The 15,921-nt window shown below is 48.1% G+C and overlaps 1 protein-coding gene across 3 annotated transcripts in view; it reads right to left on the reverse strand.

Moving 5' to 3' along the window:
* Positions 1–15,921, reverse strand: part of CABIN1 (calcineurin binding protein 1) — a 151,405-nt gene that overhangs the window by 87,946 nt on the left and 47,538 nt on the right. For all 3 annotated transcript variants that reach the window (XM_044379954.3, XM_026487907.4, XM_057305903.1), the window contains exons 19-23: positions 15,097–15,212; positions 9,034–9,195; positions 8,047–8,253; positions 7,682–7,827; positions 4,114–4,375 (exon numbers count right to left, since the gene is read on the reverse strand). In XM_044379954.3, the coding sequence (XP_044235889.1) occupies positions 4,114–4,375; positions 7,682–7,827; positions 8,047–8,253; positions 9,034–9,195; positions 15,097–15,212 (893 nt within the window). The remainder of the gene's footprint in view (positions 1–4,113; positions 4,376–7,681; positions 7,828–8,046; positions 8,254–9,033; positions 9,196–15,096; positions 15,213–15,921) is intronic.

The following is a 15,921-nucleotide window of genomic DNA, read 5'->3' on the forward strand; positions in this document are numbered from 1 at the left end:
CAGCTCTGTGTAAGGAAAAGGCAGCCACTTCACTGGAGTCCTGTTCTGACGGCTCTGTACCCATGTGGCCTCAACCAAGTCACCAGCCCTCTGCCCACCCAGCTCCGCCACTGAGGGTCACAAAGCCATCCACTGAGAAAGGAAGGGCAACTGTGAAGAGCCCCATCTGGACTTGCACCACTCAGATCCCCACCAAGAGGTCAAGCCCCTCCCTCCCCCACATAAAGCACATGCTGCCAGAGTCCCCGTCCTCAGTAGGTGCAGCAGTTAGAACAGTTCGGACAGGAACAGGAGGGAGAGGCACTGAGCTTCCGCTGTGTTCCAGAGCTCTGCCAGATACCCTCACACCACCTGTCCATCCCAGAGCGCGATGTGCACCCGCTGCTGTGGCACCCCATTCACCTCGTGGCCAGGGTGCCTGGCCCAGGGCTGGCCCATGGAGGGGCTAAGGAGGTGTCCCTTCTCACAATACCCCACACAGGAGGAAAGGTCAGCCTGCTTACAACAGCAGGGCCATCAAGCTCCTCCCTCAGGCCAAACAGCTAGAAGATTCTGGCTCCAAATCCTCTGCCCTTGCCTGAGAATTGTCAACAAGGGAAACCACTGGTTTTCCTGTAACACACACCTTTGGCAAGTTTGCAGGCAGAAGCTGAAGCACACAGCTTTCAACAGGTGTCCTACAGCTCATCTGATCAGACACAATAAATCCAAACAGCTCTAACAACCAAGGGGCTGTGTCCAGAGGTGGAGAAAAACAGGAGGCACAGGGTAGCCCTGCAAGGCAGTTTTCACCCTGGGCAACAATGCAAAACCTCCTTCCTTCCCCACCTGCTGGGACACGCCTGGTGGATTTCCATCTCTCTCCTGCCACCCCCAACACTCTAGGAAGATGGCCTGGGAGCCCAGTTTCAGGCCATGAACTACCTGGGCCAATGGCTTCCAAAGGATCAGAATGGAGTTCAGCCACAGAGGCCACGAGCTATGCAGGAGAAAGAACAGGCAAGGGGAAGAGGTGTGCAGGGAGTCGACCTGGGTCTCCTATCTATCGTCCACTCTGCCTTCCCTGCCCCTTGCTGGGGGAGCCAAAAGTTCCCTCCTTTTGGGGAGCTCTACAAACAAAACCCTCAAATACCAATGGCAGAAAGGGCACTCTGATTTCTCATCATATTTATACTTTCTGAAAAACCTCTATTCTGCTAAATCCTGGTGGGCTTCACTGGTGGGGGATTAGAGAAAGAATCCCCAAGGTCCGTGCTCCACCCACCCCAGTGAGTCCCAGCAGAGAATAACAGCGTTCCTGGTGCTACCAGGGAGTTAGTTCCGAGCCTGCTCAGCCCTGGGGCCACTACAGTACAAACAGAATGGAGCAAGGGGCCTCTGCACAGGACGGTCACAATGCAAGAGGGTTGCGTGGTATGGCTGGAGCTCAACAACATGGTGCTGAGTGAAAAAGAAGCTCAATGCCATACACGGCACGACAGCACTTCAGCTAGAAGAAAAGAACAGGTTAATCACGGCATTCTTTCTAGGAGTATGTGTGTACATAAGAAACAGTGTTTATTTAAAGTCTGGAAAGATACAAGCCTAACTTGAAGAATGAAGGGACTAGAAGGGGGTGGGAGGAGCCAAAAAGATTTCAGCTTTTGTCCTTACTGTGGCAGTTGTTTTAAAGAAGGTGTTTCTTGTATAACTGAAGAGTGGTTTCTATAAGGGAGGCGATGGCTAAAACAAGGGCCATGCTGCTCTTCTCTCGCCCATTTTCTTCCAGAGTTTGGCCTTGTCACGGAACCCAACCCCTGTCCTTGCCCCGTGGCCACACTACCCTTCCTGCCACCTTTGTCTTCTGCCACTAGTGCCAGGCTCAACCCCAGACCAGGTCTAATCCACCCAGGGAGCCTGCGAAAGTGCAGCTTTTGACTGTGAGTCCCCGATGGGGCTTTTTAACAAGCTCCCCACTCCCCCCGAAAAAGGTTCTAATGTCTGGTCATGTGTGGGAGCTACTGTTCTCACTGGCCTGTAGGATTCATGCACTCTGGACAGAGAAAGAGAGGGAAAACCTTAGGGCGGAGGTGCCCAGAGTCCGGCCCCCTGAGACAACCCTCCCGGTGCACGGGCGGTGGCATGCAGAGCTCATGGGAAGAAGGTGAGGTCACTGGCATTCCTCAAACAACAGCCCGAGGCAGAGCCTCAGGTCGTGCTTCCAGCTTGCCCTCGTCAAATGTGGGTGACATATAGAGACCGGGAAATGTGTGGAGAGCGAAGGGGATTTCAGCCTTTTTGAGGCTTTCTCAAAGTGTACCATACAGCACTCCGATGTCCGGCAGGACCTTGTGTGGGAACTCCGAGGCCCCCACGGCTACGGACATGGCGGCGACAGTAGTCACGACAGCACAGGAACATTTGGGAACGTTCGGATTCCGCTCATGTTCTTCCAGCACAGCCCCCCAGCACTTTCACTGACGCCCATCCCCGCCAAGCGTCATTCTGTAGTCAGTGTCCTGCTGATTTCTGCACCTAGTCTGATGCTGTAACGCAGATCTACTGCAAAGTTGAACTGCAAATTTTGCAAAAGATGTGGGATTTCAAGAAGCTGATGAAAGTAACGAGACAAAGCCTTTATACATGAGCACCGGGCACATTTAATGTGGTTGACAGCCGCCCAAAGGGAAGACAACTGTCAAGGAAAAGACCGTAACACGCTCTTCTTAGGCACAAAGACATCAGAGAATCCTGTGAGAGGGAAGTAGCCCTTGAATACTTCTGCAAAGGTAGCTGTCTAAATTTATGCTGCCGAGGGGAAGGGACATCATAGTATGCTGTCATAAAACTGCTGGAAAATTAAGCTGCCCCCAAACCAACCAAACTCAGTCATTCATGGTTCATTCAAAGAATTAATACATCCTTGCAATTATCACCAAAGTCCTAGGAAGGTAAGATTCAGGAGTTATTTTCATTATTATTTAATTACTAAGATAAAGTCCCAATTGCACCTTGTAGGCACTATTCACTAGGATAATTCAGCCCTATTGTGAATGGCTTCCCTTTGTGACCCTTTGCTAGAGCTGACTGCCCTCAAGCAGCAGCCCCTCCCCCTCACACCCCTGCTACTGGGTAGGGATGTGGCCCAGGTATAAAAGGGGCCACTGCAGGAGGGTAACATTTATGTTGTTATTACAGCCCCATTTATGCTTTTCCATACCAATTGAATTTTTAATGCTAAGGACACCTCACTTCTATATAAAATCAGTAAAAGCAGCAAAGAGGCTAGGACTTCCCCTACTTAGCACAACGTGGGAAGGTCAGGGTCATCACAAGGCCAAGTACTCTGGAAGCCTGTGACCTAGCCCCTGAAGGGTCACAGGGGCCGGGGGTAGGGGGCTGGGCATGACAACAGAGGCCTAATCTCAAGGACGGAGGGGCGGCGGCACAGCCATAACTGAGAGTCCTACTGACCAGGCTGCTCTCACTGAGAGCATAACAATCCAGTGGCAGCATTAACAAGGCTATTGTCTTGTTTGGGTTTTGACCACATATGATCACTACAAGAAACAGGCCCCTTCAGCACTCTGCTCTCCTAGAAACCCTTCTGGAATGCGGCATCTTATTGCCACACCTTAAACATGTTGGTGGGACTCCTTCACTTCCATGTCAAGGAGCCAAGGGTGCCCTGCTCAACAGAGACTTCAGGCCAGACACGCAGCAGCTCGCACTAGAGGGGGACCCCCTATCAAGACCGACTTCAAAATTCCCAACACAGTGTCAAAAATTTTATAAGGACTCAAGAAGTTCCTTTGAAGGAACAGGGAAGAGACAGCTACTTCTGGTGTCCAACACCCCTCCCCTGCCTCTCCACTGCCGGGAAACTGATGACTGACCAGCCAGATCACAAGAGCCTGGCCCTGAATACCCCCACACCAGACTAGGTGTCTAAAGACCAAGGTCCAAGCTGTCACTGACCATAGTATGGCTTCAGTCTCATGAGGAGAATCATCTGTGAGCTCCCAGCATCATTGTGAGAACAAGTGCAAGGCATGGTCAGGACAGAACTCTGCTACCTGAGGGCACTTTAGTCAGATGGCAGGGTGGCAGCCCCTCTGCAGAGCCCCTCCTCACCTGCTGCACGAGCTCAGGGGGCAGCTCAGCTCTCCACTGCTTCAGCTGGCGTGAGGCGAAGGAGTGCAAGGCGTAAGACATGGTGCCATACTCAATCCACAGGGACAGGTTGGAGCTGTCGATTTCCAGGGCCCGTCGGAAGCAGTTCAGGACAGGCGTGGCGTGCTTCCAGATGGGCCCATCACTCTTCAGCTCATTGGAGTTCAGCTTGTCCTGAATGCGACTAGCCCGGGCCAGAGCCATGCCTGCCCAGGAATCAAACCTGTGGTCACGACAAAAGCTCCAGTAAACACACGACTGCCCTTAGAGCACTGCAGACATGATAGCCTGCAGGGCGGCGACCCCAGGTTTGTGGGAGCCCGTCTCCCAGGCCAGGGCCCAGAGCCCAGCTCTACCACCCAGTAACTCCCTGTCTCTGAGCTATGACATATGGCTAAGAAAACCGACCTCAATGGGCCACCTGGGTGGCTCAGTCAGTGAAGCATCTGCCTTCGGCTTGGATCATGATCCTGGAGTCCCGGGATCAAGCCCCACATTGGGCTCCCTGCTCAGCAGGGAGTCTGCATTTCCCTCTCCCTCTGCCCCTCCCCCTCCTCCTTCTCTCTCTCTCACTCTCCTTCTCTCTCAAGTAAATAAATAATAAAAATCTAAAAGAAAGAAAAAAAAAAAAAGAAAACCCATCTCAAGAGAGCAGAGCTGCTGGGACACCACAAGACATGTATCTTAGGTCATCCAGCACCTCATGGGTACTTGTAAGTGTTCTAGAGGATTCCCTACCAACTCGAGCCCAAACTGTGCTCACCAGCATGGTAGGCTCTTGGACTCTGCTCCCCTTTGCTTCCTTGCTTGGAAGGGTTACCCATAGAATGTCTCTGATGGAAAGGAAAAGGGGTGCTTTACAAGGCATTGCTCATCCAAGGTGTTGGGGAGGCTTCCATCCTGCTGCCACCTCACCTAACGCCTCACTGGTAGCATCTGCCATCAACACATTCACTGATCAAAAGCATGGGGCGGCCAAGACCCCGAAAACACAGCCATGTAGCTTCTACATGGTTCTCCCTCGGGGACCTTGACCAGATCCTGCCCTCTCCAGCTCAGTTCCCAGCAGAAAGATGGAGAGCGAGGGGACCACAGGATGGCTAAAACCCTACTGCTCTGAGATCACCTGAAAGAAAGTGGCAGGGAAAATGCAGAAGGTTCTCTGAGATGGCGACCAAGGCTAAGATGATTTCTGGGCATTTGGGAGAGTGGAATTTCCTGCATGCAAGTACCTACAACAGAAAAGGCAGCAATCACATGACAGATGCTACCCTCCATGAACGCTAACAACTCTTGACCCACTGCTACACTAACTTTAAAACTGGCCAACTGTTTCTGGACTATTTGACAGTTCCCAAGGTGTGGTAGAGACACAGGAAACTTATGAAGCTCACACGTGCTTCTGCCATATTCCAGGCACCCAGAGATGAGAAAGTGCAAACAAAGTAGCAGTAAAGAGGCCTGAAGGCTTAAATGGTAACCAGGGATAGCAAAAATGAAGCCTTCGGGCCCTGTGTGGAGGTCCTCAATGTACCCTTTCCTCCTCAGGGCCTGGGGATCCAGGGCTCTGCTCAGGTCACCTCCGGGGGGGAAGCATGGGGGTAGGTGTCAAGCTCCCCTCCAGATGGTGGAGGGACTTTCTACCAGGGCCAGCTCCTTCCACACTGAGGATTTTCCCCTCTTAACTCCTCCCAGAGTGCCTTCGGCAACCCCCTTTGCCCTTGTCTTGAGGGAAAGGACCACATCACGGTGTATGCCCAAACACCTGCACGAGTACCAAAATGGAAACCGCTATCTGCAGTCACAAATCTGAGTAAGCAAGAACAGAGGCACATCACCATAAAACCTCAAAATGCTCTTCTATGTGTCAACAAAAGCAAAGTCCTGACGTGGGTTTATGTTTCTAGCAGAGCGGTACACAACCCACACCTGGGGAACGCTGACCCACAGGGACAATACCCACAGGGACAATGGTGGCCGACCCAAGAGCCAGTGATGCCATGAACTCACACAGGGCAGGCCTGCTCCTAGCACTGGGCCCCGAGTTGTTTCTCTGGCAGAGGGATGAGCTGTATTGGGACCTACTCCCATCGTGTCTCCCCAAATGCCACTCTATGAAATGCCCAGCCAAGGTGGTCCAATCCCAGCTGAGTAAGAGCAGATGGAATAGTGAAATGACCACAGGTCGAGAAAAGCTATTGCTAGCATCCTCACAGCCTCTGTTTTCCCCACAGGAACCACCAACAAACACTGCGGTCAGAACACTCCACCGTCCACCCAGCTGTCTGTCATGGGCTTCACCTGTGCCTAGAGGGCTCAGAAGATTTAAAGAAAAAGCCAGTATCCGAACTTCCATCTTAACTAGCACAGAAGATGAGACTGAGCCCAGGTGCTCCCTGACATCTGCTTATTAGGGCCGGAATGAAGGAGGCCCAGGACTGGGCCACCAAGTTCCTCCCGGCCCTGGGGCCAGTCCTCACAGGACATCCAACCTCTCTGGCAGGTTTCTTGGCAGGCCAAGCCTGACAGGTTGATACTGTCTGAACAGGTGAATGTACAGGTTTGCATGAGGCCCAGCTGAGCCGTCACGAGCCTCATCTTATAGCCCAAGTGGCTGCTGGGTGAGAGGCGCCATGCCAGGCTCCCACCTCCCCACGGACAGGTGGGTTTTATCACCCTTACTTTTCAGACACAGAGGTAGCAGCACAAAGGAGGTGACTGCTCGCTGTCTAGAGCTGTGACTCTCAGCCAGCCTGGGCGTGGGTCTGCTCCACCACACTGGCCCACGGTGACCCCAAAGAGGACATCCAGGGCCATTGGCACATGGCTCTCTGCCTGGAGGAAACCACAGGCTGAGCAATAGGGGGTCTGGGAGAACCTTTCCGACAAGCTACAGAAGTTGTGTAAACTGGTTTCTCCATTCAGATCCCAGCCCCTCTCCCCTGGGCCAGGTGGATCCGGACAAGGTGGAGCTCCCTGGTTTCACCTGAGGGTGCACAGCCACTGTGGCCTGGCCCCTGAATACTTACCTACAGATACCACTCTGGACCCTTCAGACACAAGGCTTGCCTTGACCCAAGTCTAACCTCCTAGGTGTGGTAGCCATGAGAAAATGTTCCCTCTCAGTCAAATGAACCAGACTTTATAAGTAGGGCCCTCACCCCAAAATAAAGAAACAACCATAACTAAAGACACACAGAGCACATCAGCCCACTTCCCAGTGCCAGGAGCCAGGAAAGCAGGCAGTACACAACCAACAGGATGGAGCCAGGTGGCACCCCCTTCCCCTGCTGGCCTGGACCCAACACTCATCCCAGGCATCTTCTGGAAAGAAGCCTTCTGCATTGCTCTTCTTTTTATGAAGAACTTGCCTTTTCCAAAATCTGCAAAGTGCTAAACACGCTTTCTCATTCCTTTTTCCCCAGTCTCTTTGCCAGGTCAGGGAAACCCCAAAGCAGCCCAGTGAGGAGCTTGCTGACCTGGGGTCACTCCAACCCTCCCTGCTGGGCCCTACGCCCAGGCCACTGACCTGTTGGGGCAGATGCAGATGTCATGCATGTAGAACTTGATGGCCTTGGACTGCTCCTTGTTTTTGAAATGGTAATCAGCCAGGAGGTAGTAGAGTTCATTCACCACTGGAGGGGAGGGGTCGGCCCCTTCTGGGAGGCAGGGCACCTAGCAAGTGAAGGACCAAGGATAAGGGGAGATGGAGTCAGGGTCTCAGATGTGACCAGTCATGCTGCAAACCCAGGACCATTCACATTAGCACAGGACAGGCCCTAGGCTTCTCATGGCCCTGACTTCTGGTATAGAGCAAGGAAAGAAGCCAAGGCGTATAAGCAGTGCTAGAGGGAAAAAATGACAGGACACAGCCCCATCACACTCAGTTCCTACCTCAGCCGAGGCACCCTCAATGTAGGCGGAGACTTTGTCCAGGCTCAGTGCTGGCCTTTCTGTGCGGGGCACAATGGTGGCGATTCTCTTCAGAAGGTTGGCCAAGTCAGCAGACACAGTGCTGGTCTTGTAGCTGTCAAATTCAGGAAGGGTCTTGGGCTTAAAATACTCAAACATAAACAGGGCATCCTCCCAAATAAGGTCCACCTTGAGAAAAGACAGAAAGCAGATCATAGTGCAGTCAGGTAAAAGCAGAAAGGGAAAAGTTCTTCCACGAAAACAACACAGACGAGGTTACAATATATTAGAGTTTAGAAAAAGACCCATATACCCTTAAAATTTTGCATACGCACTGTAATCCCCAAAACCAAACATCTGAAGAGCAGAAAAGTAAACGGGCATACGCCCGGCCTTTATAAAGACAAATACTGGAAACCAAGGGCTGCACTCTGTGAGTCCATGTGGCTAAGCCAGAGGGTAGGTTCAATCACGAGTGGGGACTGTGGCCAGGCCACTGACCCTCTCCTTGAGCCTCAGCTGCGCCACTGCTTGCTCTGGGCCAGGGTGGTTCTGCATTCTGAGTGGCGCCCTGAGGGACCCCGCCCAAGCAGCTTGCATTCAGGGGATGGAATTGGTAAAATTGGAGAGGTAAGATTGGAGATTAAATGATGAGCCATGAGGTAATATACCCAACAGTGCTCTGAAAACCAAACAAGAACAAATGAAAACCTCTATGGAATTATTTGTGTTATCCAAATTGGAAAAAGAAATCCTTTGAAAATTGCCACACTGCACTTTCAAATGATTAGTCAACATTTGCAAAGGTAGTTTTCGCAAGGAAAACTCTTTTCCTGTGATCAGACTACATCAGACCACCCTCTCATTCTCCTGGGGCAAGAGCTGTGTGTCTGATGTTCTTCATGAGTGCTCAGAGCCCCTGCTTCTCTGAGCCCAACTCCTCTGCGCAGGGGTGGGCCACCCCCTCACCTGCTGAGCCGAGTGCTCCTCCAGGTACCTCGCCTTGCTCTTCTTGCTCGGGAAGCTGTACAGGCAGTAGAAGCACTGCTCCAAGGCCGTCTCCAGCTCCTCCTTGTAGGGGTGTGTGTCTTCTGAGGTGGATGCAGCAAGCTCCTTCTGGAGAACTCGTACCTACGACAGGCAGGAAGAGATGCCTGAGTAGGCCCACAGCTTCCCTGGCACAGCGGGACCCCAGGGAGACCACCACTCTGTCAACTCCGTTAACCTGAGGAGGCCATGTGTGTTGGGCCTGTTTCCTGAAAGGGCCTATTACCCTCACAGGAGCCACTCTGGGCCCAGCTCGGACACTGACCTTCTGAGGAGCTTGCTTGCCAAACTGCCTTCCTTCCAGCATGCCCGTCAGTATCTACCAGCTGCTAGAAGGAGGTATTATATGTCCTCTGGGAACTTCTCTACTTGTTTATTGGCCATTCATTTGCTCCCCAAATATTTACTGAGCACCTCCTTATGCTGGCATAGTGTGACACAGTCACTGTTTTTAAGAAGCTCAGATTCCAATAGAGGGGGAGTTAATTAAACAAGTGGTTATAATTCAAGATGGTAAATCCCATTTGGGCTGAGGGAGTCTGAGAGTGACTCCCTCTCTCTCAGCATAAAATATAATAATACAGCATAAAATATATCCAAAGCACAAAATAGATCCAAAGAAATAATAAATTGACTCTCTCAGATAAAACATTATTAAGGATTACAGAGGATATAAACAACACAGTTAATAAGTAATGTATCTATGGAGATTAGATCCAATGGCTATTGTTATGCCCAACTGTTAGCAGCTACACATTCTTTTCAAGCATCCATGGGATTTTTACCAAAATAGACAAAAAAGCACATCTCAACAAATACTGAAGACGAGATATAATACAGACCACATTCTCTGAACATAAGTCAGTAAAATTAGAAATCAGTATATAAAGGTAGCAAATACCAAATGTCAAAACTTAAGGCATGCAGCTAAAAATGTGCTTGGAGAAAACATAACCTTCAACACATGTACTAGGAGAGTGAACACCGTCACTGAGTGGCCATCTAAACACAGTGTAGTTCCAAGGACTTAGCACAAGGCCGTTCCCATATGCTTCTACACATAGGTTGAAAAAGACTTAGACCTTAATGAAAGGAAGATGTTACTTGAGGGTTGGCTTAAGCACCGTGTAATTTCAAGGGGGTAAGAGTATCCTTTTCCTATAAGCTTCACACATAAATTTATAACACTTACATCTTAAAAAAAGGAAGAAGTTACTCGGATGCCTGAGTGGTTCAGTTGGTTGAGCATCCAAATCTTGATTTTGGCTCAGGTCACGATCAGGGTCGTGAGATCGAGCCCTGTGTTGGGCTCCACACTCAGCAGGGAGTCTGCTTGAGGATTCTCTCCCTCTGCTCCTCCCCCAACTTGTGCATGCTCTCGCTCACTCCCAAATAAATAAAACCTTAAAAGATTATTTATTTATTTGAGAGAGGGAGAGCGAGAGAGAACGCGTGCTTGAGCAAGGGGAGGGGCAACGGGAAAGGGAGAAGCAGACCTCCAGCTGAAGGGAGCCTGACTTGGGGCTCAATCCCAGGACCCTGGGATCATGACCTGAGCCGAAGGCATATGCTTAACCAACTGAGCCACCCAATCGCCCCAATAAATAATCTTAAAAAAAAAAAAAAAAGAAGAAATTACTTGAAGGCTGCTTTATGCACAGTGTCCTTTCAAACAATTCAGCAAATGTCTTTTCACACAGACTTTAAACGCGAGTTTGTAAACACATCTTAATGTCAGGAAGAAGTTACTGAATGACCTTACACAAGACGTTGAGCACATGGCTTTTCCCAATGTTCCTGTACTTAATTTAGAAATACTAATACCTTAATGATAGCAAGATGTGGAAAAAAAAAAATACAAGAAAGCGTGAACACTGAAATAAGCTTTCACCACAATTAAGTTACAAAAACACAAAATATAGCCAAAGAAAATAATAAATATTAATGTGGCAATTAATGAATTAGAAAGCAAAGGAAAAAAACAATCAATAAACCAATAGCTGGTACTTTGAAGAAACTAATTTATTTATTTATTTATTTTTAGATTTATTTATTTATTTGACAGGTAGAGAGAGCCAGAGAGCACAAGTGGGGGTATGGCAGAGGGAGAAGGAGAAGCAGGCTCCCCACTGAGCAGGGAGCTCGATGTGGGGCTCAATCCCAGGACCTGAGCCAAAGGCAGACGCTTAACCAGCTGAGCCACCCAGGCACCCCTGAAAAAACTAATTTAGGTAAGCTTCAGAAGATTGGCTTATAAAAAAGGAGCAGAGGAAGCACAAATAAATGATTTTAGCACTGAAACAGGCAAAACCAAAGGTACCACAGAGACTTTTTAAATCATAAGCACACTTCATGAACAACTTTATGCTTATGTGGACACTATTTCAAAAACATAATTGGTTTAAGAAAAGAAAATCTAAATGGGCCTAGAATCACCAAAGAAAGGGTTAATAGTTTAAAATTTATCCCCCCAAAAAAGAAAGAGAAAGCTCTAGGCTGGGGTGACAAACTATGGCCCAGGGGGCAAATCCTCCCACTGCCTATTTCTGTATTGCTCAGAAGCTAAGACTGGCATTTACATTTTTAAATGATTGAAAAAAAATCAAAAGAAGAATGCTATTTTGTAACATATGAAATTCAAATTTCAGCATCCACAAGTTTTTACATATTATCTTTACATACTGACAATGGCTGCTTCTGTGCTGCAATGCAAAGCTGAGTATCTGCAACAGACCCTATGGCTGACAAAAGCTTACAAGATTTACTATCTGTCCCTTTACATAAAGTGAAAGTTTTCCCGACCCCTAGGCCAAATGCATTAAGACAAGGGGGAAGAAAAAGAAACTTAAGGATTGAAAAGAAGGGAAAAAATAGTCATTCATGGATGATGTAACTGTCCACACAGAAAATCTGAGTAATCTACAATCCACCAGAATTAGTAAAGACAATAAGCAAAGGGGTTATGTACAGTAGAAACATTTTTTAAAAAGTAGTGTTCCTATCTGTCCACAAACACAAAATAGAAAATTTAATTTTTAAATATCTATTTACAATAGGAATAAAAAAAAATAATGCCCAGGTATAAATCTAACAGGATACACATAAGAGCCAAGGAGACTATTATAAAACTGTATTAAAAGACATGAAAGTATAAGACCTCGATAAATGGAGAGAGAAAATACATTCATGACTGAAAAGAATCACATAAAAATGGCAACTCTCCTCCAAATTAATCTGTGGTTAATGCCATTCAAATTAAATTCCAATGGTGGAGAGGATTAGGGAATGGGGGGGGTCCACAAAATTTTACCAACTGATCTTGCAATGTCTTAGAACAGGAAAGGGCAAAGAACAGTCAAGAGAATGTGACAAATAGTTAGGTAAGTAGATTAATCCTAGCAGGTTTCGGTATCTCTCAAAGACAGTGTGTTACTGGCACAGGAATACCTAAACCAATAGAACAAAGTCCAACAACAAACCCTCACCCATTTGGACAGAAGATGGAGGGGGCCTTACAAACTTGTGTGGAAAGAACAGACTCTTTGATGAATGGTACAAACCAACTGGCCATCCATATGGAATGTAAAATGGATCCCTACCTTATGTCATAAACAAACAAACAAAAATTGAGAAGGAATAAAAACCAGATGTGAAAGATGAGCGTGAACTTTAAGATTAACATAGAGGAAAATATATTAATAATCTTGTGGGAGGAAAAGATTTCTTAACATACAAAAAAAAAAAAAAAAACCACACACGGAAATCAAAACCCCACAAACCATAAAGGACTAATAAATCTGACATTTAAATTCTGTAAAACAAACACGATACACAAAGTTAAAAGACATGTCACATAAAATTGCATAGAAATTAGAACTAAATACACACACACAGGCATGTAAAATTGGTGAAACATATGTATCAGACGAAAGACTGGACTTCAGAGTACATAAAAAACTCCACAAATCAATAGGAAAAAGAAAAAAGCCCAACAGAAAAATGAGCAAATCATATGAGCAAGCAAATCACTAGAGGACACCTAGAGGGCCCTGCCCTGAGCAGAGAGGGCAGTCAGTAAGCAGGGGCCGAGTCCACAAAGGTGAAGTTGGTGCAGGAATGTAAAAGCTGGGCCTTGCCTAGAAAAGTCTGGAGCTGTGAAATGAAACATGGAGGTACTCCTATCACTTCCACTCCCTCAAATGCACTTGACAGATCCCGGCACCTAGAATTCACGCTCCACCAAAGAAGACACAGCCTAAGGAAAACCTGGAGTAGGATCGTCCCATCATCACCCCTGCTGCCTGCCTGGAAGGCCGCTCCTCAGCACCGTCCTGCTGGGTACCAGCTTGCAAAGGTGCTACCTCATTCTTGACTTCCCCCCAAGCAGTATAAGGGCATAAGGGTGACTGACTGCGTTGCAGTGGTGACCCTGTGGAAGTAGATGTGTCTCTCTCCATACTAATTGGGAAAGGGAAGGCAGAAGGAAGTCGCCAATTCCTAGGCAGCAATATAGTCTAAGCTTAGCATGATTCTTCCAAAAATGGTCCTAAAGCACAGAGCTGACCCAGGGTGAGCACCCAGGAGGCCCTCGGAACTCACAGGGTAGAGCAGACACTCAGGCATCTACAGCCAGGGCTCCTGCCAAGTCTCTGCCTCCTCAGCACAAGTGCTCTGCAAACTGTTGAGCCTTACACATACATGAGCTCTATAAATATTCTCAATCTCGTTCATTCATTCAACCCATTATGTACTAAGCACCTACTATGGGCTAGGTGTGCTGTGCTAAGGTACTGGGATCTGACAGTGAACAAAACTAACAAAAATCCCTGCTTCATGGAAGTTACGTTTCAATGGAGAAGAGATACACAATAAGCATACTAGATAAGTAAGTTACATGGCATGCTAGAAGGTGGTAAGAGCCATGGGGAAAGCACAGGGGAGAGGAGGAAGACCGGGACTGGGGAGGCAGGCTGCAGTTGTAGAGAGGATATGCTTGCTCACTGAAAAGATATAGAGCAGAGGTCAGCAAACCTCCTGAAGGGCCACATAGTAAATATTTTAGGTTTCAGGGGCGCCTGGGTGGCACAGCGGTTGAGCGTCTGCCTTCTGCTCAGGGCGTGATCCCGGCGTTATGGGATTGAGCCCCACATCAGGCTCCTCCGCTATGAGCCTGCTTCTTCCTCTCCCACTGCCCCTGCTTGTGATCCCTCTCTCGCTGGCTGTCTCTATCTCTGTCAAATAAATAAATAAAACCTTAAAAAAAAAAAAAATTTAGGTTTCATGTACCATATGTACTCTATCAGAGCTCCTCATCCCTGCCACTGTATTGCCAAAGCAGCCACATTTAATAGGTAAATGAATGGTTATGGCCATGTTCCACTAAAACATTCATTAATAGACCTTGCAGGCTGGGTTGGGTGCACAGCTCAAGCTCTGTAATCTGTGTGCTGCCTGGCCTCACACTCAGCAGCGAGTTTTGGGGACAGGAATCATGCTGCTTATCCCCAGTACGCCCAGTCCATCACGGCTGCCAAGTGAGCAGAGGCTATTTGTACTCACTAAATATTTACTTACTAAATAAGTAATAATTGATGCAGCAACTACTACCTTGTATGAGTGGTGCCCGGCAAACAGCACTCAATGGAAGGCAGTGGTGAATGCAGTTGTTACTTCTAAAATTACTATGAAGGGCCCGGCCCTATGCCTGACACACATATAACAGACACAGTAACGAGCAGTGGTTCTAAACCCACCTGTAGGTCAAGGCCAGATCCAGAACCCCTGAACGCAGACGCACAAGGGAACCAAGTTCAGACTTTCTGGCAACTCTGAGTAGTCACATACAAAATCAAAGAAGCACAGCAGGCCCCAGTGTAGGGGAGGCCAAGCAAGCAAGCCTCAGGGTGCCAACCCATCCCAACCTGCACCCCCCATCCCCCGTCCCCCACCCCCTCCCCCAGCCCTATCCAAGAGGGCAGTGCTTACGTAGAATCGCAGCAGAGCCCCATCGGAATTGCAGCACCAGGACCTCCTGCCCAAATATTCGTGGGCTGTGTTGAGCAGCATGAGGGAGGATGGGAGCATAGGTGTCTCGGCCATCACTAGGGAAAGACCAGACCAACACAGAGTTAGCATGGGGACATGTGTGGGAGCTGCAAGGCTGGGTCTCTCCCTTGCGGGCTTTTCTGTCTTTACCAAGGTGGCCACAGATTTTTCTTTCTTTCCTTTTTTATCTTTTTAAGTAAGTAATGACTTGACTGGCTCTACTAAAGCAATACACACTTCTCAAAATCATACAAGAAGACATAAGGAATCTCTTATCCACCTCCAGATAACCACACTGACATTTGGTGGACATCACTGGAAGCACCTTTCTGGGCACACATGGAACATTCTAAAAGAAATAATTTTAACAATGAAACCCACACTACATATACCATTTCTTAAAGATTCTTATACATAGGCCTATTGGAGTATTACAAAAGAAAAACAGAATAACTAAACTTCAGTTAAGTGTTTGTTCACCACTAGAACTGTTACTAGCTCCTTAAAGATCCTTCGGTGTTTTTGAAATTCGAGGCTATAACCCACTAGTGGGCTCGTAAGTAGCATTTTTAAAGAGGACTAGGAAAATACCAGTGGGGCTCACACCTGGTAGAATATGGATTCTTTCATGAAATGTGTTTCATACTTTTTGACCATTGGCCAGCCCCAGTCAAAAAGGTATGAAACGGAGGTGCCTGGGTGGCTCGGTAGGTTAAGCGTCCGCCTTCAGCTCAGGACATGATCCCGGGGTCCTGGGATCGAGCC

This window comes from Ursus arctos, unplaced genomic scaffold, assembly GCF_023065955.2.
Source record: "Ursus arctos isolate Adak ecotype North America unplaced genomic scaffold, UrsArc2.0 scaffold_34, whole genome shotgun sequence".
In the NCBI taxonomy this organism is placed as follows: domain Eukaryota; kingdom Metazoa; phylum Chordata; class Mammalia; order Carnivora; family Ursidae; genus Ursus; species Ursus arctos.